Source organism: Mchenga conophoros, linkage group LG7, assembly GCF_057382185.1.
Source record: "Mchenga conophoros isolate Kocher_MC1m ecotype Shallow Benthic linkage group LG7, M_conophoros_male_GT1.1, whole genome shotgun sequence".
Lineage (NCBI taxonomy): Eukaryota > Metazoa > Chordata > Actinopteri > Cichliformes > Cichlidae > Mchenga > Mchenga conophoros.
Window position 1 is genome coordinate 24,837,688 of NC_140532.1, and position 24,391 is coordinate 24,862,078.

General features: G+C 39.7%; 1 protein-coding gene across 1 annotated transcript; it reads left to right on the forward strand.

Moving 5' to 3' along the window:
• The first annotated feature begins 1,698 nt into the window (after positions 1-1,698).
• Positions 1,699-24,291, forward strand: LOC146570176 (F-actin-capping protein subunit alpha-2). The gene is made up of 10 exons (XM_085283041.1): positions 1,699-1,838; positions 16,407-16,470; positions 18,021-18,072; positions 18,404-18,467; positions 19,436-19,642; positions 20,507-20,586; positions 21,779-21,857; positions 22,326-22,397; positions 22,630-22,692; positions 23,181-24,291. The coding sequence occupies exons 1-10, from the start codon at positions 1,800-1,802 to the stop codon at positions 23,319-23,321; spliced, it is 861 nt and encodes a 286-aa protein (XP_085139167.1). The 5' UTR covers positions 1,699-1,799; the 3' UTR covers positions 23,322-24,291.
• The last annotated feature ends 100 nt before the right edge of the window (positions 24,292-24,391 follow it).

The window sequence follows — 24,391 nt, forward strand, 5'->3', positions numbered from 1 at the left end:
AATAACTTCCCCACAACTGCCAGATGTTGTACATCTTATTTCTTGATACAAATGGCATCCATATGTTTAAGTGTGTGTGTGTGTGTGTGTGTGTGTGTGTGTGTGTGTGTGTGTGTGTGTGTGTGTGTGCAGATGAATGTATGATTACATTCTGTTGATGAGAGTCATTTTTACTCTGTTTCCATCTGGGGACCAAAATAATGTCCCCACAAGGTAAACTATTTATTTCATGGTCACATCTTGTTCTTATGGTGATGCTAATGTGATCTTTCTTTCCCCCAATTTGGTAATGACTGCTCGGGTTAATTACAGAGGATGTCTAAGTTATTACTGTCCTTAAAAAACCTCACACTGGTAGTAGGTTTGTGTGGTCCCAAATAAATTATTACATAGAATGGGAAGATTCAATGATCAAGACTTCAGTGACTAAAAGAAAACACAAAGACGAATTTATAAAGGTTTCTATTGTTTGACGAGTACACTCAATTATTTAAGCAACCAAATGATATAAGAATGATTCAAGTTTCCGTAGTAACATTAAACAGACCTCTGTGTTTCTGTCACTTTCAGACCCTGCCTGTGTTTCCCTGGGGGTTCTGTAATAAGTAACATTATCTTTGTTTGCGTTCCATGTGCAAGCAGATGATTCAGAGAGCGACTTTGTAAACTTTAAAGAACAGTGTTAGCACACCATCTAGTGGGGAAATGTGCAGCATACACAGTGTGACAGAATCTCTTTGTAATCATTGGGGATTTCTAAATCAGTGTAATCATCAACATTATTAGTTTACCTTAAACTGTAATATTAAGGCTGAACTCCACAGTCCCACAGTTACAAGCAGAGTCCTTCCCTCTCTGTTACCGGGTTTTTTGCCCACTAAAGAAATTAGTCCTCTGTGTACATGAAAAAAACACAAATATGTTCTCAAATATGTTCTTTTAATACAACTTAATATTTACTGGCTTCTGCAAATATAAAGCAAATATCCATCCATCCATGTTCTGCCACTTATCATCTCTGCTCATGCTGTTGCAGAGGCAATAGTATGAGCAGAGATGCCCAGCAAGCTACCTCCAGCTCTTCTTGGGGGAGAGAGAGGTTTTGCCAGGTAAGCTGAGAGACACGAGGTCCCCTGTGTCTCCCATCTGGATATACTGTACCTGAAACAGTAGTCCTGATGCCCAAACTCTGTCAGCTGGCTCCTTTCACTGTGGATGAGCAGCAGTTCTACTCTGGGCCATGCTATGTGATAACTAGCCAAATGTGATGAGAACCAGGACCCCAAAACCCTTTCCCAGATGAGGATGCCAGGAATCCCACCCTCCACTCAGGCCCGGGGAAGATGATGGTTATGTCGACCATGGGACTCGGCTGGATTCTGCCCCAATGAATTACTCCTATTGGGGTCTAGTCCTTTGTGGGTCAAGGTGGAGACCTTGGTGGTGTGGTTGCTGAAAAGAGCCTCAGATATACTCACTCTACAGCATTAAAAACTTTAATATGCTATTGAGCCCCAGAAACAGTATGTATTATTTGAATGAGTAGTAAAAATATTGCAAATATCATATAATTTAAGAGTTATGTAGAGTACGTTTGCAAATTGATAGTGAATTAGTTCACTCTGAGTTGAAACCTTTTTTGGAATTAACCACTGAACTAAGCAGTGGCTTGGAGCTTCCTCTTTCACAGTCAGTACAGCAAACTTCGACGGAGCATCAATCAAAACCGAACCGACGTGGGAACCACCCATCCCGTGACGTCACTGGGCTCTGACAAGCTGGTGGTGCCGGAAGAAAAGATGGCGGATCATGAGGAGCAGCTATCCGACGAGGAAAAGGTAAGATGCCGATTTAATTCTAGGTTAAACCTCACAGCGTGAAACGGTAACATCCAAAATCTGAGTTGCATATGGTCCTGGCTCTCGGTGCATCCTGGCGTCGACCGGCATTATGAAATTTGGGGAAAACCCAGGCCTCAGCACAACCTCTGCTGCTTCTGCTCTTATTTTTAGCTCAACTTCCGCTCATTTGCGAATTTCAAACGGAGGCTCCTTGTACGGTCCTGACTCAAAATAGGAACCGTGAACGTCTTATACACTCACCTATGCTCACCACCCGTTCTCTTTTCACCCGGTGGACATGCCATTTCACTCACGGGTCTCTGCTTACTTGTGTTATGGAAGTTTTCATGCACCATGGATCCGCTAGCTAGGTTAGTTAGGGTAGCATAGCCGCAGCCTGCTAACAGACAGCCAGACTTACTAACACGCCCTTTCGCCTGTTGGGTGCCCCTTTTCTGTCTTTAGAAGTTAAAATATTGGAAGCGGTAGAGTGCCGGGTCATTTTATGAAGAGCAAACTGTAAAATCAGCAACCGTATGCTATAGTCTAGCTAGTTTGATAACTCTCGCCCCTCTAAGAAGTAGCAGAGAAAGGTGAGGGAACTACGAGATCCCCTGAAGGATATGCTAGAAATTAAAAACTGCTTTTATATTCTGTCCTGTCGTTTGAAAGTCTGTTTCTACCGCTGTGAAAGCCTCATAGCAACCAGTGTTGTTTCTAAAACTGTAGCAGAAAACTGACTCATAATTTAAGCAGGATTTACACCAGTGACGCCCATGCAAGAGTGCTGCAGGTTTTTCTCATTTCCTTATAAGAGGACATGCATAGCTGACAGGACGTGTGCCTCAGCTAAGGGGTTTGCACGAATCCTTGTTGGACTGCTAAATGCATTTTTTCGTCGCTATATTCATTATAGGCTTTGTTAACAAAGTCAGCAGTTAGCGACGAGCAAATTAATATGGCAACTTTTATGCAGGGTATTTATTAATTAATTGTCAGCCTTATAATTTATTTATTATATTGTAAGGTATTAAACTATAAAAGTTTGCAAATGTTTATTGTAAACATTTAAAATGTATTTAACATTGTTTCTAGTGTTTATTTACTTGCCGGACTTCACGATTTAAATGCATAAATGCCTCAGCAATGAATAGATAGTACGAAGAAGCCATAGTTGGAGGTTAACATACAGAACGGTGTATATAAATGTGTAACTGGTAACCTGTGTTAAGGCTCTCCTCATAAACATGTAGTTCTTCCCATTAACCTTGTTAATATCGCAGTTAGCCATTAAAAATAAATCTTTAATAACTCTTCTGTTTCCATCCTGTGAGTTACGTAACACACTGTTCAGAGTAAGAACAGAAGAAGGGTTTGTTTCATTTTGCCCTGTTCCACATCAAACTATAAAAGTTTCCAGAGTTCTTTTTAGCAATTTAGCAGCTGCATTTGTATAAATGTGTTACACTTTACAACTCACAAGCATCTGCCATTAACCAAGCTTCGAATTTATAAGTGACTGTATGGTTTTGTTTTGTTTTTTCTTTTTCTTTGGCCATGTACTACATTACATTTCAGGACCACCCGAAATGTTTTGTTTTTTTTTCAGGTGTGTTCACACAACATGAAGCTGTGGTAAACTCATTGACAGCATTGGATTTTGGTTTTGCGAAGAGGATGGGAGCTCCTTTAATCTTGTAACCACACTGGTTTTGACAATTGTTAAGCCACTTTCATATTTTGACCAGACAGTTTGATTTTTGCAGAGCTGAAAGAATGATGATTGGCTTCATGCCAGGCTGACTGGTAGTGACACCAGACACGAAACCAGTGTTATGCAGTGTTTACCTGGGGGGAAATTGCTCATTTCCTTCTCCGAATACAAGTGGTATGAGGCCAAGATGCATTATGCATCTATTCATGGTGGGTGCGTTCCATTAAAATCGTAGTGTACTTTAAAGGGCCGTCTCCGGTGCATTCGCTCCGAGCAGTCAGCCATCTGCTCTGGGCCCTTAGCCCTGTTTTGTAAAACACTGAGGGGAAAAAAACTTGAGGGAGGAAATGAACATTTTCTTCTGCTTGACACAGTGACAGTGGGGAATAGTTTCTATAATTTATGATTTAGTGTGTATATCCCTTTTACTGTCCAGTCATGATTTGTTGAATAAAAGCAACTCATCCACGTGAGTGTTGGTGACCTGCCAGAAACTCTAACAGTGAGTAAAAGTGACAACCAATGGTACTTTCCAAACTCGTAAGTGAGAAATCTCCCTATTTGCTTTTGTGGGACTCCGCACTTACTCTGATGTGATGTTAGTGAGATGACTGTTTTAAGTTGTGGTGGAAGGAGTTGCAGTATTATTTTTGATAGGTCTGGAACTTTGTCATATACAGTAAAGAATTTGGAGTTTTGCTCTGGGAAAATACTTGTTAAATGTCTCCCTGGAGATTGAAGAATTTCTGTCCTGCTTGTGTTGTGGCCGTTAGCCTCATTTTGGTATTCATAAAAAAGAAAAAGGAAAAAAGCTGGAGCTCCCTGTTTGAAAATTAATAAAGAGACTCTGCCATTTGTAAATGATTTAACAGCAAGAAGAGTCATCTCTTCCACAGTTACCAAGCACTGCTGTGAGACTTCTTGAGTCATTTGGGCACCAGCCTGCAAGCTTCCTGATATCAGTACAGAAAGAACACACAGTATTACAGGAAACTGTGGTTGCACAATCTGTTAGCAGTCAGTTCTGTTGCCTGAGTTTAAGTGTCTGGGTGTCTTAAGTGTTAAAAAAAAAAGCAGTCAACTCTATGATCAGTCAACTTTATGGTTTTGCTTATTGCTCAACACAACATCCTCACTCAACCCCTGGCTAGTAAATCAGACTTCTATCAGTACAGGAAAAAAGCTCATTTAATTACTTTCATATAGTGCTTAATCTTTAATAACAGTATGAATTATTAGCAGGTTTATTTTTCAAATTAATAGTTTGAATTAACAAAACAATTGGTGACTGAAGCTTTACATGTTAGACTCCTTTGTGCATGCGGTAGGTTTTGCTGTTATAAAGTTGTTGCTATAAACACTGGTTTCAAAAGAAAAGATAAGAAAAAAAATTAGTTATCATGTTTTTTTTCTCAAGTGATTTGTGCTGTTGGGGACCCATGTGGCCAGCCAATCAAGTTGTTCGACATATTATTATTTTTATTTTTTAACAGCAGTTAGGATGACGATCTAGTACACAGTAAATTAATTCACAGGCCAGCCAACCCGTTTACCTAATAACATGTACTTACCTTGACTTTGTCGTAGGACTATGGTAAATGGAAAAGATATTTGTAAGAGTAGTCTGACTTTCGGTGCTTTGGTTCCTGTTTCAAGAAAGAGAATTAAGCTGTATAATCGGCTGTGACAAACTTCACAGCTGAGGCAGTACTGTCGAATGCCATTTATATAGGGTTGCAAAGTTTTTATTATATTTTGTTCATTGACCCTTTTTTGTTCAATTAGTAGTCCAAGATATTCAGTTTCTATTAAAATATGATAATGGAAAGCAGATCAGTACACTTGAGAAGCTGGGACCAGCTGAATTTTTGGGGGTTAGAGTTGAGGAGTAACTGGAAGTATTAATCGGATACAATCACTCAATAGTTGAAAGCATCACATGGTAGTTTCAGCATTTTTGAGTTTCGGTATTTAGTTCTTCCTCTTGTAAGTTGGGAAGAAATAGCTTTATACACTGTGAAAATAGCTGTTGGTGTTTTTTTTTTTTTTTTTTTTGAGGTTTACAAGTGTTTCAGTTGTCAGCAAGTACACATGACGCACCCGTGCTGGTGAGCAAAAGCAAACAAAGAAGCTAAGCAAATGTTATAGTTCCCCCTTTTGCCCACTAAAGGGACACAGCACTCCTTGAAGCAGGATGATGATCCAGACTGATGGGAGCCATAGAGGATGAATAACAATGCAGATTTATGTTTTGATGGTGATGCGACCATAAATGTGAAAGGAGCACCACAAAAATCGAATGAAACATTTGGGGGGCATTTGTCTGGCTGGATCTCAATAAAGATTAGAATGGCAGAAAAAACTGTGTCAGAAAATATTTAGATATTACAGTAATTTACATTTTACAATAAATTACAGAGAACAAGATGCTTGCAGAGTTCTTCCTCTTCTGGGAGATGCATTACTCAGATTTTCTCTTGAGATCACAGTAACTCATTTGGGGTTTTTTTGTTGTTGTTGTTGTTTGTTTGTTCTTTTGTTTTTCCAAACTTGAGTAAAAAGAGCTATAAAGAAACCTTAAATAAGGTCATTATCATCAATAAACTAAGAGTGAAAATAAATCACCCTTCATTTCATTTGAAAGTCCCAACAGTCCCAGATGTGTCCCTGAGCTTGGCTTTGAACAGCTGTCTTAGACCATGGGGAATACATAACTAACGGCCAGAACTTGGTGGTTTTTCCATTTTTAACAGACAAATTCAGGAGTCCTGTCTGTATGTGGCTGTAGCAGAATGAATGTGGAGATGTGGAAAGAGAACTCATGTATAGTTGTGTGGCTTCACATTTATACCGTTGTCTCACATCAAACTGGTTAAGGCAGCTATACAGAAAGGAGTAGCTTTACCCTGGTAGGTCTGCTGTCTGGAAGTTGTAATGCAAGCTGCTGGTACTAAATGTGTCACATAGTTGGCTACTTGGAGTAAAATGATCCTATTCCTGTTGTGAGCAAAGGTGACATAATCTGCAGTAGACAAAGCTGCCTATTCACTATTAGTACAGTTAAAGGTTTACTCGCTAACTGCGACCAGAAGTTTGCTTCTTGCCATAGTATTCATCATATGTACAGTGGGGCAAAAAAGTATTTAGTCAGCCACCGATTGTGCAAGTTCCCCCACCTAAAATGATGACAGAGGTCAGTAATTTGCACCAGAGGTACACTTCAACTGTGAGAGACAGAATGTGAAAAAAAAAATCCATGAATCCACATGGTAGGATTTGTAAAGAATTTATTCGTAAATCAGGGTGGAAAATAAGTATTTGGTCAATAACAAAAATACAACTCAATACTTTGTAACATAACCTTTGTTGGCAATAACAGAGGTCAAACGTTTACTATAGGTCTTTACCAGGTTTGCACACACAGTAGCTGGTATTTTGGCCCATTCCTCCATGCAGATCTTCTCGAGAGCAGTGATGTTTTGGGGCTGTCGCCGAGCAACACGGACTTTCAACTCCCGCCACAGATTTTCTATGGGGTTGAGGTCTGGAGACTGGCTAGGCCACTCCAGGACTTTCAAATGCTTCTTACGGAGCCACTCCTTTGCTGCCCGGGCGGTGTGTTTTGGATCATTGTCATGTTGGAAGACCCAGCCTCGTTTCATCTTCAAAGTTCTCACTGATGGAAGGAGGTTTTGGCTCAAAATCTCACGATACATGGCCCCATTCATTCTGTCCTTAACACGGATCAGTCGTCCTGTCCCCTTGGCAGAAAAACAGCCCCATAGCATGATGTTTCCACCCCCATGCTTCACAGTAGGTATGGTGTTCTTGGGATGCAACTCAGTATTCTTCTTCCTCCAAACACGACGAGTTGAGTTTATACCAAAAAGTTCTACTTTGGTTTCATCTGACCACATGACATTCTCCCAATCCTCTGCTGTATCATCCATGTGCTCTCTGGCAAACTTCAGACGGGCCTGGACATGCACTGGCTTCAGCAGCGGAACACGTCTGGCACTGCGGGATTTGATTCCCTGCCATTGTAGTGTGTTACTGATGGTGACCTTTGTTACTTTGGTCCCAGCTCTCTGCAGGTCATTCACCAGGTCCCCCCGTGTGGTTCTGGGATCTTTGCTCACCGTTCTCATGATCATTTTGACCCCACGGGATGAGATCTTGCGTGGAGCCCCAGATCGAGGGAGATTATCAGTGGTCTTGTATGTCTTCCATTTTCTGATGATTGCTCCCACAGTTGATTTTTTCACACCAAGCTGCTTGCCTATTGTAGATTCACTCTTCCCAGTCTGGTGCAGGTCTACAATACTTTTCCTGGTGTCCTTCGAAAGCTCTTTGGTCTTGGCCATGGCGGAGTTTGGAGTCTGACTGTTTGAGGCTGTGGACAGGTGTCTTTTATACAGATGATGAGTTCAAACAGGTGCCATTCATACAGGTAACGAGTGGGGGACAGAAAAGCTTCTTACAGAAGACGTTACAGGTCTGTGAGAGCCAGAGATTTTCCTTGTTTGAGGTGACCAAATACTTATTTTCCAACCTAATTTACGAATAAATTCTTTACAAATCCTACCATGTGGATTCATGGATTTTTTTTTTTCACATTCTGTCTCTCACAGTTGAAGTGTACCTCTGGTGCAAATTACCTCTGTCATCATTTTAGGTGGGGGAACTTGCACAATCGGTGGCTGACTAAATACTTTTTTGCCCCACTGTATTTTTTTTATAAAGGAAAGAAAAAAGAAAAAAAGTGAGGGTGTAGATGCCTTTAATGATGTACACTTTTAGTTTGCCATCAGGGTTGCAATTTTCTAGCACAGGTGATGGATGAAGTCCAAAGAAATGCTGTGAAAGGCACCAGTGGGAAGAAAGGAAAACTTTCACATTCATTAGTGGAGATAAAAAAATGATTTCATTGTTTTCAAATTTAATGGATTAAGAGTTAACTAAGATTTTTTTAAAACTGCATTTCTTGTAATGCAATGAATGTGAATGAATGAAAGTCAGTAGTGTAACCCTGAACAAAAGGACTAGAGCAGGTGACAGATATGAAAAAGAGAGCACATAGTTCATAATTCACATACATCATAATTACTTTAAAAAGTCATAATCTCTTGCCTGTCTGCCTCTGATAGTATTTATCTCCATCATCACAGATGTTAGGTCTTGTTGGTTCAGCCTAATCTTGTGTCGACCAGCCACCACCTTCTTATTTTGATCAGCAGTGGGACATTTCTGTTTAGCCTGCGGCTACCTGACAGTCTTCCTCATCTTTCTTGCATCCTGCTGTGTTCTCATTATCCATAAATTTTGATCATCCAGGCCCCCAGCATTTGCCCCTGACAGATTGGGTTGTCTGTTCTGTAGCATTTAAAGCGCCACAGATTTCTTTTCCTTTTAAATCTGGGATATTGAAATGGCTGCATGCCAAGTAAGGGAATCAAATTCACGGACACTGTAGAGCTTAAAAAAGGCATTGGTAAATATATTGCCACAGTTTATTCCTGCTTTTCTATGTTATTGTCATTAGTTTAATGCATCTGGAATTGCGTGATAATGATTAGGACAAGTGTGGTTTCAATGTTAGTGGGTGTCATTTGGGATTAAAGAAAAGGCTCTTACTAAGAGGGTGCAGGATGAGAGTGTCTGTTGTAAAAAAGCGGGGTTGTTGGGTGGTATTATGAGGATGAATATACAGTGAGCAAGTTGAAAGAAAGGACACCAGCTGGTGTCTGGACCAAGAGAGTACAAAGACACAAGAATCCCACACCACAGGGGGTGCCTGTGCTCCTCATTCTTTGTGTGTATGAGAAGCTCCAGTATTATTGTTCCAGCTTTTTGGTTAGCTTGTGCCTGTACAACAGCTTCTCATGCTGCACCCTCTAAGAGCCATTAGAAAGATAAGTGATAAAACTGTTAAGGAGTATTTTAAAAAGCCCTTTTTTGCACTGAAAAAAAGTTTGGGTTGTAATCAGACTGTGATCCAATCATGCTGCTTTTTTCTTTTAACTGCAGTAAGCATTAAAAAGTTGGATATGAATTAGAAAGTGATTTATCCTAAGCTGTGGAGATATGTAATAATAGGGATGCACTGATCCAACATTTATTTAACTCAAAAAGATGGAACGGGTATCTGTGGTAATGGGCTGATCTATTTATTTTCAGTTCTGTGTTGTTTGAGTTTATGTCACCATGCAGCAGCTAGTGGTTTAGCTAATGTAGCACAGAGTTGGGTCAAAGCAGAGCGACCGCATTTGTATTTCACACCTCTTACACTAACAGTTTTTTTTTCTTTTTTAATGCTTGCATAAGTATTTCACTTAATCAGAAACTGTTGTGAAATGCATTGATATGACTTAAGCTCAGAGTAGATGGTGCTTTGGCTTTTCCCTCTACTTGGAAACTCATTTATTTTAACTTATTGTGTCTGGTCACAGACATTAAATAGGGTACAATCTACAAGAACCTTGGTTCAGGTGCAACTGTGAATGACAACAGTTTGCAGTATGACTGTCACTGGTGCAAAGAAATTAGATAAACAACACCCATATACTTTATCAATTATTTTATTTATCTTGTGTCTGTCACTTATTATTCTACTAATAAATCATTACATTTATATTATTAGACATATTTAATAGGGGTGCAACGATATTCGTATCGATATTGAGCCGTTCGATACAGTGCTTTCGGTTCGGTACGCATATGTATCGAACAATACAACATTTGTAATTTATTTTATCAACTTTCCTTCTGACGATGCTGTCTGTGTTGAGCGCTCAGTGAATCTGCGTTCGACTACTCCGCCTAGGCTGCACTGTCGAGCGCAGATCCACTGAGCGCTCAACACAGACAGCATCGTCAGAAGGAAGAGCGCAGGGCAAGCTAGCAAGACAGAAGTTAAGCTCTCCTTGCAAGATGGACCTCCCCCACTCTCATTCAGATCTGGCGTTTGGAATTATTTTGGTTTTCATGTGACGTATGACCCTGAAGGTAAGCGAGTCATGGACTAAAGTAAAACAGTATGTTGGATGTGCCACGCAATGCTTAATTACATGGGTGGGAACTAGTGTGTTAGCGCAGTTAGCTCGTTAACGTGTTGGCCGTCTAGCCCCATGCACGGGGCGATCGGCGGTAGCTCGTTAACGGAGATTTGCCGTGTTGTGGCGTTAAGGTCATTTCAACGAGATTAACCTGAAAGCACTAGTGGGAACACAACGAATATGACTGCACATTTACGCCGACATCATCCTAGTGCAAAGACAAAAACAACAAGCATGCTACTAACTTTAGCTGAGTCATTTAGACAGCTGTTAGCACATGATTCTCCTTATGCTGCTGAGAATATAGCCCAGAAGAAGCGGATAGTATAGCTTTTATTTTGGAAAGAGACATTTCTCTGTAATAAACTCTCTTTTCCAAAGATGAGTGATTCCTCAATCAGATACAGGGCTCGCAATATCGCTAGCCCGACGTCCTGGGGCATATTGAAATCGCGTTTGAATTTGCGCTTGTTTTTTTGCTTTCACTTTGCAATCGTGCGAACTGTGTATAGAGAGCGACAGTACTGATCTGTGAGTGATGATAATTTGTGCACCAATTCCTCTGACATCGTCTTATTAATCGTTAGCTTACTATGCAAACATGACAAGTGAAATCTCCCGCAGCAAGCTTAAACATGTGAGAGGTTGATCGCGCAGAGAATCGCTGAGCTTATGTGAGTCCGTGTGTAAAAGCAGCAGTATATATATTTTAGTTCTGCTGAGCCAAATAAGACAGGTCGGGGTGAAGAAGTGACAGCCAAAGAAAAGCTTACCACAAAACGGAGAAGTTATGACAAATCAGACTATAAGGCAAAAAGAAAGTGCAGCTTTATGGTTTCATGGACAAAAGAATTTCTGTGGCTGCAATATGACGAGCTAAATAACCAGGGCTGCACATAAGTGGTCCGCAGGTGCGCATTCGCTGTCAAAATAAAAAACGCGCACAAGGGTTAGGGTTAAATTTAAAAACTGTACTTTTGAGTTAAAATATATATTTATAATTTTAATAAATGACAAATTAAAAATGCATGAACATTTTTTTGTATCGAAAAAATATCGAACCGTGACACCAAAGTATCGAACCGAACCGAACCGTGAATTTTGTGTATCGTTGCACCCCTAATATTTAATTGCTATATTTTATTTTACAATAAAATAAGGAAACCAGCATTTAAGTTGAGCCTGACGTGACTTGGTATAAGCAGAATACCCCAAGCCAAGATATGCACAAGGTATACAATAAATTAGCATGAATTCAACTAGTTGCACAGCAGTGTATCAGAGTTCATGCACTAATGCCTGGGAGTTGTTAATATAATTCCCTGTAGAGATTTTTTTTACTTGAGTGCTGCCCATTGTGGCACAGTAGCAGTCAGTGCTCAATGATGAAAATAGGTCTCAGAGCCCTAAAGTGTCCCAGCATATCTGTGCCCCGGTGTAACGCACTGAGAGAACACTTAACATTGCGTCTACAACAAAATTTTATTGTTGACGCAATGTTAAGTGTAAGGTAATTACAATACGTAATTACCTCGATCAAAGAGCAGGGCTCTAGACTAACTTTTTGCCATGGGCGTACCGGTATGCCTAACTTTTTAAAGTTAGGCGCACACAAATTTTATAATAATTTATATAATATAATGTGTTTTTCTGGATACACTGTGCTTTTTCAGCATTCAAAGATTGATGACACCGTGTCAGAGCACTGGCTATGAATTTCAGAAGGATCAGGCCTTAACTTAACAGAAAAGTTAGCAATAGTTCTTTTCCTATTACAGCTACATCCACCTCTGTCGTGCCTAGGCTGCTCACTAGGGCTGGGTATCATCACTGATTTCTATAATCCATTCGATTCTGGTTTTCAAAGTCCCGATTCGATTCAACTTAGCCTCAGTCAGAAATATTATAATTCTGATCATTTATCAGTACTGACTTCATCAGAATTGTGAACATCACAGCAGGTGCCTTTGTGTGAAAGTAACTGAGAATAAAACACAGAAAAACATGAAGGAGATTTTCCTGGTCTGGCTTTTTATAGCAGATAACCTTAAAAATATTCTACAATGTTCTGCATATAAAGTTTAAATTTCTTCAGTATTGAACAACAGAAAAAATAGGCTTTCTTGTCCGAGGTCATTTAAGTGAAAAAAAGAAAAGAAAAAGACAGCAGCCGACAGCGCTGTAAACAACGGTAGACTGGTGGGTAATAAGCGAATGAATAATACAGAAAACAGAGATTGGAGACGGGAAACTGTTCTTGAAGTATAGAGAGAGAGCTAGCTGTGCATGGAGTGTGATTTTAATAGTCGTGGAAGCAAAACAGCAAAATTCATGACGACATTGATCAAATGTGAAGCGCAGTTTGCTGCTTCTTTTGCTGCTGGCTCGGCGAATTTTGGTTGGAGAGAGACAAAACCTGCAGCTCAGAATCAGCGCAAAAAGACGTAATCACAGCGGACCCGACGCAGAATCGCCGAGCTCCGACAGCGTGTCCGTCTACGGGCCACCCGAGAAAGACAAAGTTGATTCTGATGCGTCGGTCCGCTCTGTGTTTACGTCTTTGTGTGGAGTCCGTGTACCTGCTCTCATTTGCTGTTTGGTTGTTGTTGAAATGGTTTTGTGACCTTTAATCTGAGAATCTGGCGTTTCTGGCCAAACACAGTTATATTTAAAAGTCGATTCAGGATTTAACGAATTGATATCGCTTTATTCAAGCTACTCACCTCCCACTTCCACCTGCACTTTCAACTGGACCACGGCCAATCAGAGAGGTCCCGCCCCTTACTATCTCTGATTGGTTTAGTCCACGATAGGGGCATAATGTGTGTCTGTTGTTGACCAAAGGGAAGGTTGCAGATTTTTTTTTTGCTACCCGAACAGTTGGTCGCACAGGTGCAACCAAATTTTTTTTTTTTTAGTCGCACCACTGAAAAATTTGGTCGCAAATGCGACCAAATTGGTCGCACTCTAGAGCCCTGAAGAGGTTATGTTTGTGGTACTGTTTGTTTGATTTCAGAAGCAGAATCAGTTTCAAGTTTGGTATGTAGTAGAGTTGGGCATTTCAAGCAAAAGTAGTAGTCAACATTTACTGGGAACTATGCAATGGTTCTTTGAAGATCACCCACCATGCTAAACTGCTCTTAAATGATTGTGATCTGTCATGGTACTTGGTAAATGACTCATAAATAGATCCTTATTGCTTGTCTGAACAAAATGTATCCATGTCAACGTTTTCCCCCCACCCAAATAAACCCAAAAGGCCAGCACTGAGCTTGAAAAATTCTCTTAGTGACCATACCAGAGCCTTGCATGCTATGCATGTTTGATGCTCTGCTACATGCGCTGCAGGCAGTGTTGCTCGGGTGGTGGAGACTCAGTGCAATAGTAAATCAAGTTTGAGGTACTCGGAGGAAGAAAGAGGTGATGTAACAAGCTTTTAAAAGTCAATACCTTTACTTGTAAACTAATAGAGCGTCTCCATTCTCCTGCTAGTGAATCATTTTAAACCACAGTATGCTCCCTTGGTCTTAGACTTTCATCTCCATTTCCTTAAAATGTGGTTTTTAGCATGATTTAATTGTAAAACCATCCCCATCCCTCTCACTAGCTGTAGGTGCTTCACAGTTAATTGTGTTAAGTTCACACAGTAAGATTCAATTATCTGCAATCAGTGTTACTTGAAGTACTGTTTCAGCTGTTGAGTGCTTGGAAATCTGTTTTTATAGTAAATATTCAAATAGTTTTCTATTCAGGTGTGTGTGTGTGTGTGTGTGTGTGTGTGTGTGTTCCCTGCTTCTTGTCAGTGGCGTACTGGGAAGCCCACTGGCCCCCGTGTGTCACCATGAATAACACATTCACAAAGATTTATGGATATTACCGTATCACATTACAGTAAAACTGCAAGACACCACATGAAAATAATGTAGAATAACAATTTTTCTGACACTGAGATGGTATATCTAATGTCCAGCTGTAATTACAGCTCCTGCTGAACTTAAGCACTATTAATAGACTTTATTGAAACCAGATCAGGCTGAAAGGAGTTCAGTTTGATGTCAGATATTTGAACTAGTTAATGTGCTTACAGATTGTCTTTGGTAGTAATATGTGTGTGTGTGTGTGTGTGTGTGTGTGTGTGTGTGTGTGTGTGCTTTTTCATTATTAATCTGTGAATATAGTCGTACTTCCAGCAGTGCAGATCAAAAATCCACCCTAAACACATTTACTACTCAAAATTGGGTCAATTCTGATTTAACTACAGGAGAAGTGTCCAGTAGCTAAAATTATAAGTGCCCAGTCAGCAACATGACAGCTCTTTTAATTAAGTTCCCTAAAATATTTTGGAAACCCCACAAACGCGTCCAGCTCAGCTCTAATTCCAGCTTTAAAGAAACCCAACTCATCCCCCTCCAAACCTTGTAGCGCAAATGATTCTGTCTCGAGGTAAAACACCTGTTGGTCTTGAATAACAAGCAATTTTTGCCTTATATGCATTGCTGATCCTATGACATCTCAGCAGTTGACTGGGTTTGTACTTTAATGGATGAATAATTAGCTTAACTGACTGGTATTTCTGTTGCTGATTAGCAAGGGCAGCAACAAATAAACATCCAGTTTAACTAATCGCACGCATATCCAGTGCTTACATGTTTCACCCTGTAAGTGCTCCTGTTTTAGATGACAGTGACTGCATTTTAATACAATTAAGAACATGGATATGTGATGGCTTTGTTTTTCTACTTAGCTGATATAACTAGACTAAATAACATGTAAACCTGGTTCTTAGAAAAAGTGTGTGTGTGTGTGTGTGTGTGTGTGTGTGTGTGTGTGAGTGTGAGTGAGAGAGTGAGTGATGCAGTCTGTTTACACTGCCGTCCAGTGTAATGAGGGAAACCCAATGCAAATTAGTCTTCCCGCAGGGATTTCAAGTCATAAACACACACAAACAGTTTTCCGCCATCTGTTTAGCAAAGACTGTGTTTATCTGTTATGTGCTCAAATGCACATGAATTTTTTTGTTGTTTAATGTAACTGGGTCATGATGATCTCATGACAGATTAGACTAATGCAGATAAACTTTGATCTCAGCATAACAGAGAGACACACACAGACACACGTTGTTTCCCAAGTGCCTTCCTTTCTCTGAGCATTGCTCATTAGCAAAAATCTATCTGCTGCTCTCTGTGAGTGCCTAGCAGTAGTGTATATACACTCACTAATAAGAACCCATAGGACCCACACGTGCACACACATTCTCTCTCATATGCACACTTTCTCTGATATACCAGCTTGTGAGATGAGAGGGAACCTGGCTGAGCTGCTGTCCCCTGCCAATGATAGAGTGAGGTAGAAATGTATAGGGGTAGGGCAAGAGACCGTGTGTGTAGTAGTGCTCAGCACATTTTTATTTCCTTATATGGTTGTAAAGCAAGCAAGAGAGGGAGGGGCTGTCAGCTGGCTGTCAGTTTGACATGTGACCTGGAAACAGGAAGTGCTGTGGTATAGCAGAAGAAGAGAAGTATAGGAGGTTAAAAAAAAAAAACACTGTTCGATGCTGCTCAGATATTCTGGAGACTGAAATGTCAGAAAAACCTCACTCCACCCTCCAAACCAGTGAGACAGTCATGTTACACCCTCTGTTGGTGGCACTGTGTACACATGTTTACACTGTGAATTTGAGCTAAATATGAATGTCACATTTTAGCCCCTATTTAAAATGCAGGCAACACGCTGATATTTCTGCTGTTTATATCAGACCACTGACATGTAACCTCTGCCTTCTATCTTTGGTTTTAGGTGCGCATAGCGGCTAACTTTGTCATCCACGCCCCACCAGGAGAATTTAATGAAGTTTTCAATGGTGAGCTTTCTGTTCTTGTTCCTCTGTATATTCTTTCATAAGATTAACAATGATTACATTGCTCAGAACTTGTAGTTTAATGCAATGTATGAGTCTGCAATCACCAAACATAAATACATAAAAGTGTATTTGAATAGCTTGACTTATGTATAAAGAGACTGTCTGCAGCAAATTCTGTTTTGTTACAGTTTCCAGTAACTCTGTATTGACAAAAACTATTGTTAAATGTAAAAGTGAGGGAAATGAAAACATGAAAGGCAAACAGTGAAAATGTGATATAAATAATTATATGGGTAATGTTTACATTTTTTATCATCCGTGTCTTTTGTTGAAGAGATATTAACTTCAACTTGTGTTAGAACCTAGATGTACTTTGGTATTATACCATTTTGCACCATCAGATGGTGTAATGAGTCACCTTTATTTAAGTGGCCAAATCATTGAGCGTATATTCTCATTCTCTGGCCCCCTGGAAAAAGCAAGCGCCTCTTGAGGAATTGTGGTTAGCTGGGAAAAATATCAAAAATGTCAGCGGTGCTGACATTTTTAAAATACTGCCTGGTGTAAATACAAAAAAAATCGGAATACTTTGTCAGTCCTAGAGGAAATGATTTGGTCACAGGTGCTCCAAGACCGTAAAGCAGCCTTTGGTACATGGTTTAAAGCCGTGCCAACTATGTTCTAAGTAAACAATTAGAGACTTGTTTTAGTAAGTTTTTATTTTTAGTCTGACAGCTTTTGTCAACATCAGAGCCAGGAGGCATCAATGAAGTGTGAACTGCTCAGGAGTTACAGAATGCTGTATTTGTGTTTCTGTTGTGTATGCCCTAACCCTTTTACATACAGTATAGCTGGCTACATTGAAATAAATAGTACAAAAGGGAGTCTATACATGGCCACCCGTTCAACCATCATTGGAGAGCAAGTCATGTACACACCATTAATGTACATTACAGTACTGTGTCAGTGCAGCACTGTTTTTTGTCTTTGTGTAGGTTTCTCACACTAAAATAGTTTTGGTTTCAGTTAATACAGAGGACCTAAAATAGAATCCATTATTTGGATTTTATGGCCACCAGGAAATTAAATTGAGACTGTGATGTTTTGCTCAAAATGTGTCTCGCCCTGCAGCACCAGAGTTGACACCACACTGTCACAGTAGTGCCCCTCGAGACAGTGTGTATGTGTGTCTTGGCTTTGTTAACGACTCATCCTGGCCCGGTACATGTCGTCACCTCAGAGGAACGCCTTTGGGGTTGTCTGTTTACCGCTTATCACAGCCTGTCAGCCACACACACTCATATGCACACACTAAAAACAGTCCCCTGTTGCAACTTTTCCCCCTTTCATCTCTATGTGATTATAGCCTTTTCCACTGAGCTAATTTACCATGTCTGCTTCACTCCCCTGGCATAGATGCTGCAAACACTGACTGCTGGCAGCTGTGACTTTAGTGTTTGTGTGCGTGTCATGGAGATGATCTGCTGTTCCGGTATTCTTTCCTCTTCTGCCACCATTAATAATAATAATATGACAATTTTTCCTCTTAGATGTGCGATTGCTGCTCAACAATGACAATCTGCTCAGGGAAGGTGCAGCGCAGTAAGTCTTCCCTTGTGCTATTTCCACAATTAAAAAATTTCAGATGTTAGACGGAAAATTGCAACAACTGAAGATGAAAGAGGAATACAACTTGAGATTCACAGACCAGACTAGTTTTAGTTGCTTAGGTTTTTACACCTGACCATTTCTCCCCTGTCCAACACGTTAACAGCAAGAAGAAACCATTCAGTTTACATCTAAGAGTTCTAGACCTGGACATGCTGAATAGTTACAAGTTAATCAACATATATTAAGATTGAAAAGTTTTAATAACCAGCAAGGCGGGACTCCTGTGTTTGCGATCTAACTAACTTGGTATCTCTCTCCGTAGTGCATTTGCACAGTACAACTTGGACCAGTTTACCCCCGTGAAAATCGAGGGCTACGAAGAACAGGTGAGCTCATGCTTTGCTTTTTGACCCTGAGGTTATGGTAGCAATACAGAAGCTAAAGAACAGGACTTTTATTACTTTTGGCATTAGTCACTTTATAGCTCCAACGCACAGTTAGATACTGCTATAGTTGATGCACATCAGAAGAATGAGTGACTCAGTTCATAAACTTTTTCCATGTGGACCAGGCAGTCACAAGTGTGACGTTCCTGTAATGTAAAAGCACAGTTTTATAGAGATCTGTTTCTTTAGCTCATCCAGCCAAGACTATCATCAGAAATAAAAAAGTGACACTTTTCTTGGACTTCAGGGTTAGAAGAGAGATGGTAGCCTCCAAATATATTATGGTTTAAGTGATGCAAAACATAGTATAATTGTATCATTGGCATTAAAAGAGACAAATAAAATTGGATGAAAGATCAAACAAGTCTGAATCTTCTCCTTTAGTTCCTGCAAAACAGGATCACATAGCCACTTTTATTTAAATGTCACTGTTTGCTTGCTGTGCATTTGTGTGAAGGTTGAACACTGCTGAATGAATGTGGCTGTGTTGGCTTTAGTAATGATTGCACTGTCTTATGTAAAGATGTCATCATGTCCCTCTGTTCCCATATGCTGGGCTGAAATTCCCCTGTCTGGTGCCCAGCTAACTGAGCTAAGTGTTGAGGTGAAAGGCAGAAGATGGAAAGTTCAGGCTGATGATGCCTGTGGTTCCTATTGTTCTCCGTCCTCCTCTTTTCATCCTTTTGTTTCCTCTTCATCTCTCCTGTCTCCTTAGATAATTTACCACAGCTCTACTTCTTTATTGTGCTGTTCTCTTTCCATACATGTTCTTGTCGGATTATTTATTAATTTTTCTTTCTTACATGTTTTACTTATTTTTCCAGTGCTCTTTCATTTTCTATTTCTTGGCCTTCCCACAGCTCTCTTTCTCATTCCTTTACCCCCCCCCCCCCCGCTTTATATTTCAGGTCTTAATCACAGAGCATGGTGATCTTGGGAATGGCAGGGTCTTGGACCCCAAGAATAAGATCTCCTTCAAGTTTGACCACCTGAGGAAGGAGGCCAGTGACCCACGGCCCCATGATGTTGACAGCTCCCTGGAAGGCTGGAGGAGTGCCTTGGACTCTGCTGTCAGGGCCTATGTCAAGGAGCACTATCCGAGCGGTGTCTGCACCGTATGTTCAAGCCCACTCTGTTACCAGAATAACTGAACTGCTCACCTCAGAAAGTTCATTTTTTCATTGTGTGTTTAAAGCTATTAGTTTATGAAAACATCAAGCAAGAGGGAGTTCTCCCACAGGATCTGACTCTGGAGTTCAAAACACACGTTACAACTATTACACATTGCTCTAAACTTAACAGCAGAGGCTTGTGTGTAATATAGATGACTGATAATTGGGACTGAAGCTCACTGTTCTCTGGTGTTTTCCTACAGGCTTATAAAAACAGATACATTTAAAAGTCACACACAATTCAACAGAACTGCTCAGAATACAAACATAAACCAGAGCTTTTAGGACCAAAATCTCTTGCCTTTGCATAGTGATCCTCTTCATTCGGAGATCTGTTTTCTATTAAATTAGAACTTTAGTGGCCTTCATTTTGTTTCCACTTGCATTTCAAGATTAATATTTTGTTTTATACATTCGTTTAACCCTTGGGGATTGGAACAGGAAGGGTATCTATTTATTTTTATTTTTTAATCCCTTGCAACAAATTAGCAGCTAAAAGTAGCCTAATGTTATTAGTGATCAAATACAACATGTACAGTCAAATTTAATCAGTTTCAAGCAGGAAGCAGTAGCAGGCCAGTATTTAGATAAGCCTGTCTTTTACTTTGCAAAACAGCTGTTGTCCTACTTATTAAATGTGTTGTGTATATATGACATCCTCTAAGTACCATGACAGGGTCAGGTATATAATTTAAGTTTTGACTATAAAACCACCGTGTGGTGTCAATTCTGCACACGTTGAGCAGTGAAAGTGGCCTTGAGTTGCATGTGAAATCTGAAAGTGTCTTTTTTGTCTTTTGACTTCAGATTTATGCGAAAACCATTGATGGACATCAAACTATCATCGTGTGCATTGAGTGCCATCAGTTTCAACCAAAAAACTTCTGGTATGTGTAAAACAGTCAAAACATTAGTGTGATATTTTCCCTCCCTTATATTTTCTGATATTTCTTGTGTCTCCTCCCTTTCTGCTTTCAGATGAATCTTTTTTTTCAATACTAGTATTTAGGCAGATGATTTTTAACCTTAACAACAACTACATGTTAAATACAATAAAACCATTGAAATCCTCAAATGTTTCTTGAAGTGTTTAAGGACATTGCAGTAATTGGCACATAACTCTGGACTGTTAGACTCTGTTGATTTTGATCAGGTTAATCTAATTGGATAAGAACTGCACCAATCCTCTTTGCTGCTGGGTCTTATTGGTCTTATAAGTGTTGGGTGTAGTAATCCCAAAACTACTGTACGTGACTGCTGTAATGGTTTGAAAGTGAAATAAATTTTATTTATTTATTTTTTGATTTGCAAATCACAGTGAAAAGGATCAAAACTTTCACATGGAGATTTTGTATCTAATGAAAAAGACATATTAGAACTTAATGATTCAAAAATTTGTCAAAATCTGTAAATATCATTTTTCACTCTTCTGTAATGCTTGCACCCCCACACTAAAATAGAAGTGCGTTTTATTGAAAAATTGGACACTGCGATTTTCACCCTGCAAAGGGTCACCCAGTTGGCCGAATTGGATGGGAGGTCGGTTCTGACCTCAAGACCGCATATTTGATCAGAGCACTTTGTAATAAGCCAGAACTTCAATGTAGTATGCAAATTTTAGTCAAATTAAGAAAATTGGCAGTAGAGTGTCCAAACTAATTTCCATGTCTGTTCACTACATATTAGGAGATGGTTCACTGACGTAAATAGCTGTTGGTCCATCATTAGTAATGCTTTTACTGACATAACACAGAGCAACTCTGTGAACAAGATGTAACACGTTACATCTTTATGGATCTTAACAAAACTCTTCTATGTCATCTTAACTCAAGAAACTCTTACATTGCTTTAAATGAAGGCGCACATTAACTGGTTTTTAAATGTGATGCTATACTTCATACTGTGAATACCTTTCTTACTATCTGTATTGCCACTGTTGTTGACCAAAAACACAAAGTCATATACCTTTTCTGTTTATTTTTCAGTATAGGCGATGACAGTTGAGCCAATGTACTGGACAGTTAGCTGAGTCAAGTAAAAGTGACTGAAGTGTGTTTATCTTTCCTTCTCGTTGTTTAGGAATGGACGCTGGAGGTCAGAATGGAAATTTACCATCTCCCCTTCCACCACCCAAGTGGCAGGAATCATGAAAATCCAGGTATGTTATCTGAACAACAATCTTTGATGTAAAACGGACACACTGTGTTGTGTTATGCATGTCAGCACGCATACTCAAACTCACGTTTACTGACAACATTTGCATGTAGACTTTAATCAAATTCAGTTTCTTTTTTCTTCCTTTGTCATCTTTCTTTCTTTTTTCTCTTTTTTTTTTACCGTGTTTTGTTTATTTATCACAAAGTTCAGTTAATTTCTGTTGCACCCTTGTCTACTTTTTCCCATAAGCTCAGTACTAAAATTTTGTGTTCTTGGTTTTTGTTGTCGTTTCCTTCACTCCCCCCCCCCTTTTTTGGGGGGGGGGGGGGAGTGGTTTGTTAGACCTCTTGAGATTTGTTTGTTGGCACACAGCTCTTTGATTTTTTTTTTTTTTACAGCTCCAATCATTTCATGGCACAGAAGAAATTTTGGTTAGAAATACACTATATATTTCCATATGTATTTCTAGGTTCATTACTATGAGGATGGAAATGTCCAGCTGGTGAGCCACAAAGAGGTTCAGGAGTCCATGTCAATTTCTGTGAGTATTTCTGTGAAGTCCAAGCAGAAGCTGCAACGATCATTCCCCATACTTTTACATTTGTATGTATTTAGGGTGATTATTTGTAATTTTATGTTAGTAATTGAGTTTTGACCTGGTACCAGCTACCAGGGGAGGTTTTCTGCTCTGTAGTTGCAGTGTAGGTTTTAAAGTTTCTTTTTTGTTGGATGCCTTGTCCTCTCCCCTCTTCAAAAGAATGTCATGTTTTCAGAATGAGGCTGCAACTGCAAAGGAGTTTGTTAAGATCATGGAGGCTGCAGAGAATGACTATCAGGTATGTCAGGAGATTTCGTTGAACCTGAACTTTCACCTTAGATCAGAAGTCCTCACAAATGATAGAAACATTTTACAGTTATGACTCCAGCACTTACTGCCACACTAAAATCTTTTGTTGTTTGGCTTTAGTTTTGTGTGATAATCTGTTACTTTTAGTTGTGAGGAGTTTGTGTTACTCAAGTCAGGAGATAATGAAAACATTTTACACGTTCGCAAACTCGCAGCACAGGAAGTCAAGTTTTAGAGTGACAATGAATAGAAAGCTGAGTCACTTGGATGAAGCTGGACATTTTTTAGAGAAAGCTGGACTTTCACAACAAGGCCTGGAGAAAACTCTGAAATACCCTAATGTGGTTATAAAACTCCATTTTCCTACACCACACAGACTTCTTCAGACCTGGGGAAAATTTAGATTTATTTGAGTATTATTATTATTTTTTAAATCCAGTCCCCTCTCTGTCTTCATCCTTATTTCATTCCTTGTAGACGGCCATCAACGAGAATTACCAGACCATGTCGGACACTACCTTCAAAGCCTTACGCCGCCAGCTTCCTGTGACACGTACCAAGATCGACTGGAACAAGATCTTGAGCTACAAGATCGGCAAAGAGATGCAGAATGCTTAAAAACCGCAAAGATAACAGTCAGATCCCCACTCCCCGCCCCCAGCCCCTCCATCCCCATCCAAAAAAATGTTGCATGACTGGATAGTTGTATCGTCTTTGTACAAACAATTAGAGAAAACGGGGGCAAAGAAAGGTTTGGTCTCACAGACGTCACATGACACATTGGATGACTGTTTTGATTTTATACAGACACTCTCCTGTATACTGAATTTGTGATCGTATTTGGGAAAATCTATCTTGAGGAAACTTTGCGAGTCATAGGACACAGGGTGGACACTTGTTTGCATAAACACCCTTATGAAATAAAATATCATGTGTGCAGTAAGTATTGCATCAGTGAGACCACACCTTTTTGTTTGGAAAATCTGTTAGAATTTGCAATAATGGTGAAAACAAATTCATTTCTGGGAGAATTTTTGTCTGCATTTACAGAGGAAGTCAGTTACTATGGCTGAAACGAACAACTCCCCACCCCACACCCCTCGTGCCCCCACCACCACCCAAAAAAAAGAAGTTTTGTGTTCATTGACTGATATATTTGGCACAAGCAGCCACCACTGTCAGCCACTCAATGTTCTTGTTCTCTCATTCTGGTACTTCCCCCTCACCCTTTGTCCTGTGTGTGCGCTCTCCAGCTTGCAGCACTCCTGGCTACCTTTTGACTTGATATCGTCTGAACTCTCACTCAGTGCAGGGAGTTCTGTGACCACTTAACAAGCTTAATTAACAAGTCATCAGTCGCAAAAGTAATTTGCATAATGTCCAATTTACAATAAAATTTAAAAAAAAGTATCACTTTCTCCTCCAGTGCTTATTTTTATTAAAAACAGAACCTGACTGTATTATATAACAAGGCACATTGTAATATATACCTGTATGAAACATCCTGTCTGTCAGTTTGGTGATTTGTTTCCATGAGATTAATTGTAATTCAGTCACAATTATGTTGCATTAAATGACAAATTTTCTATTTACTGACTCAGTCATAATTTCTGATGCTATTTATTGTGACATAAATGGGGAAGAAAATTATAATATTGGGGTAAAACAGATAAACAACCACACATGTG

Excerpts from the sequence above, each read along its gene's own strand:
- LOC146570176 (XM_085283041.1), top strand. The coding sequence starts at position 1,800 with ATGGCGGATCATGAGGAGCAGCTATCCGACGAGGAAAAG. Across the intron at positions 18,073-18,403 it reads CTCAGGGAAGGTGCAGCGCA|TGCATTTGCACAGTACAACT; the intron begins GTAAGTCTTCCC and ends CTCTCTCCGTAG. Across the intron at positions 21,858-22,325 it reads CAGGAATCATGAAAATCCAG|GTTCATTACTATGAGGATGG; the intron begins GTATGTTATCTG and ends ATGTATTTCTAG.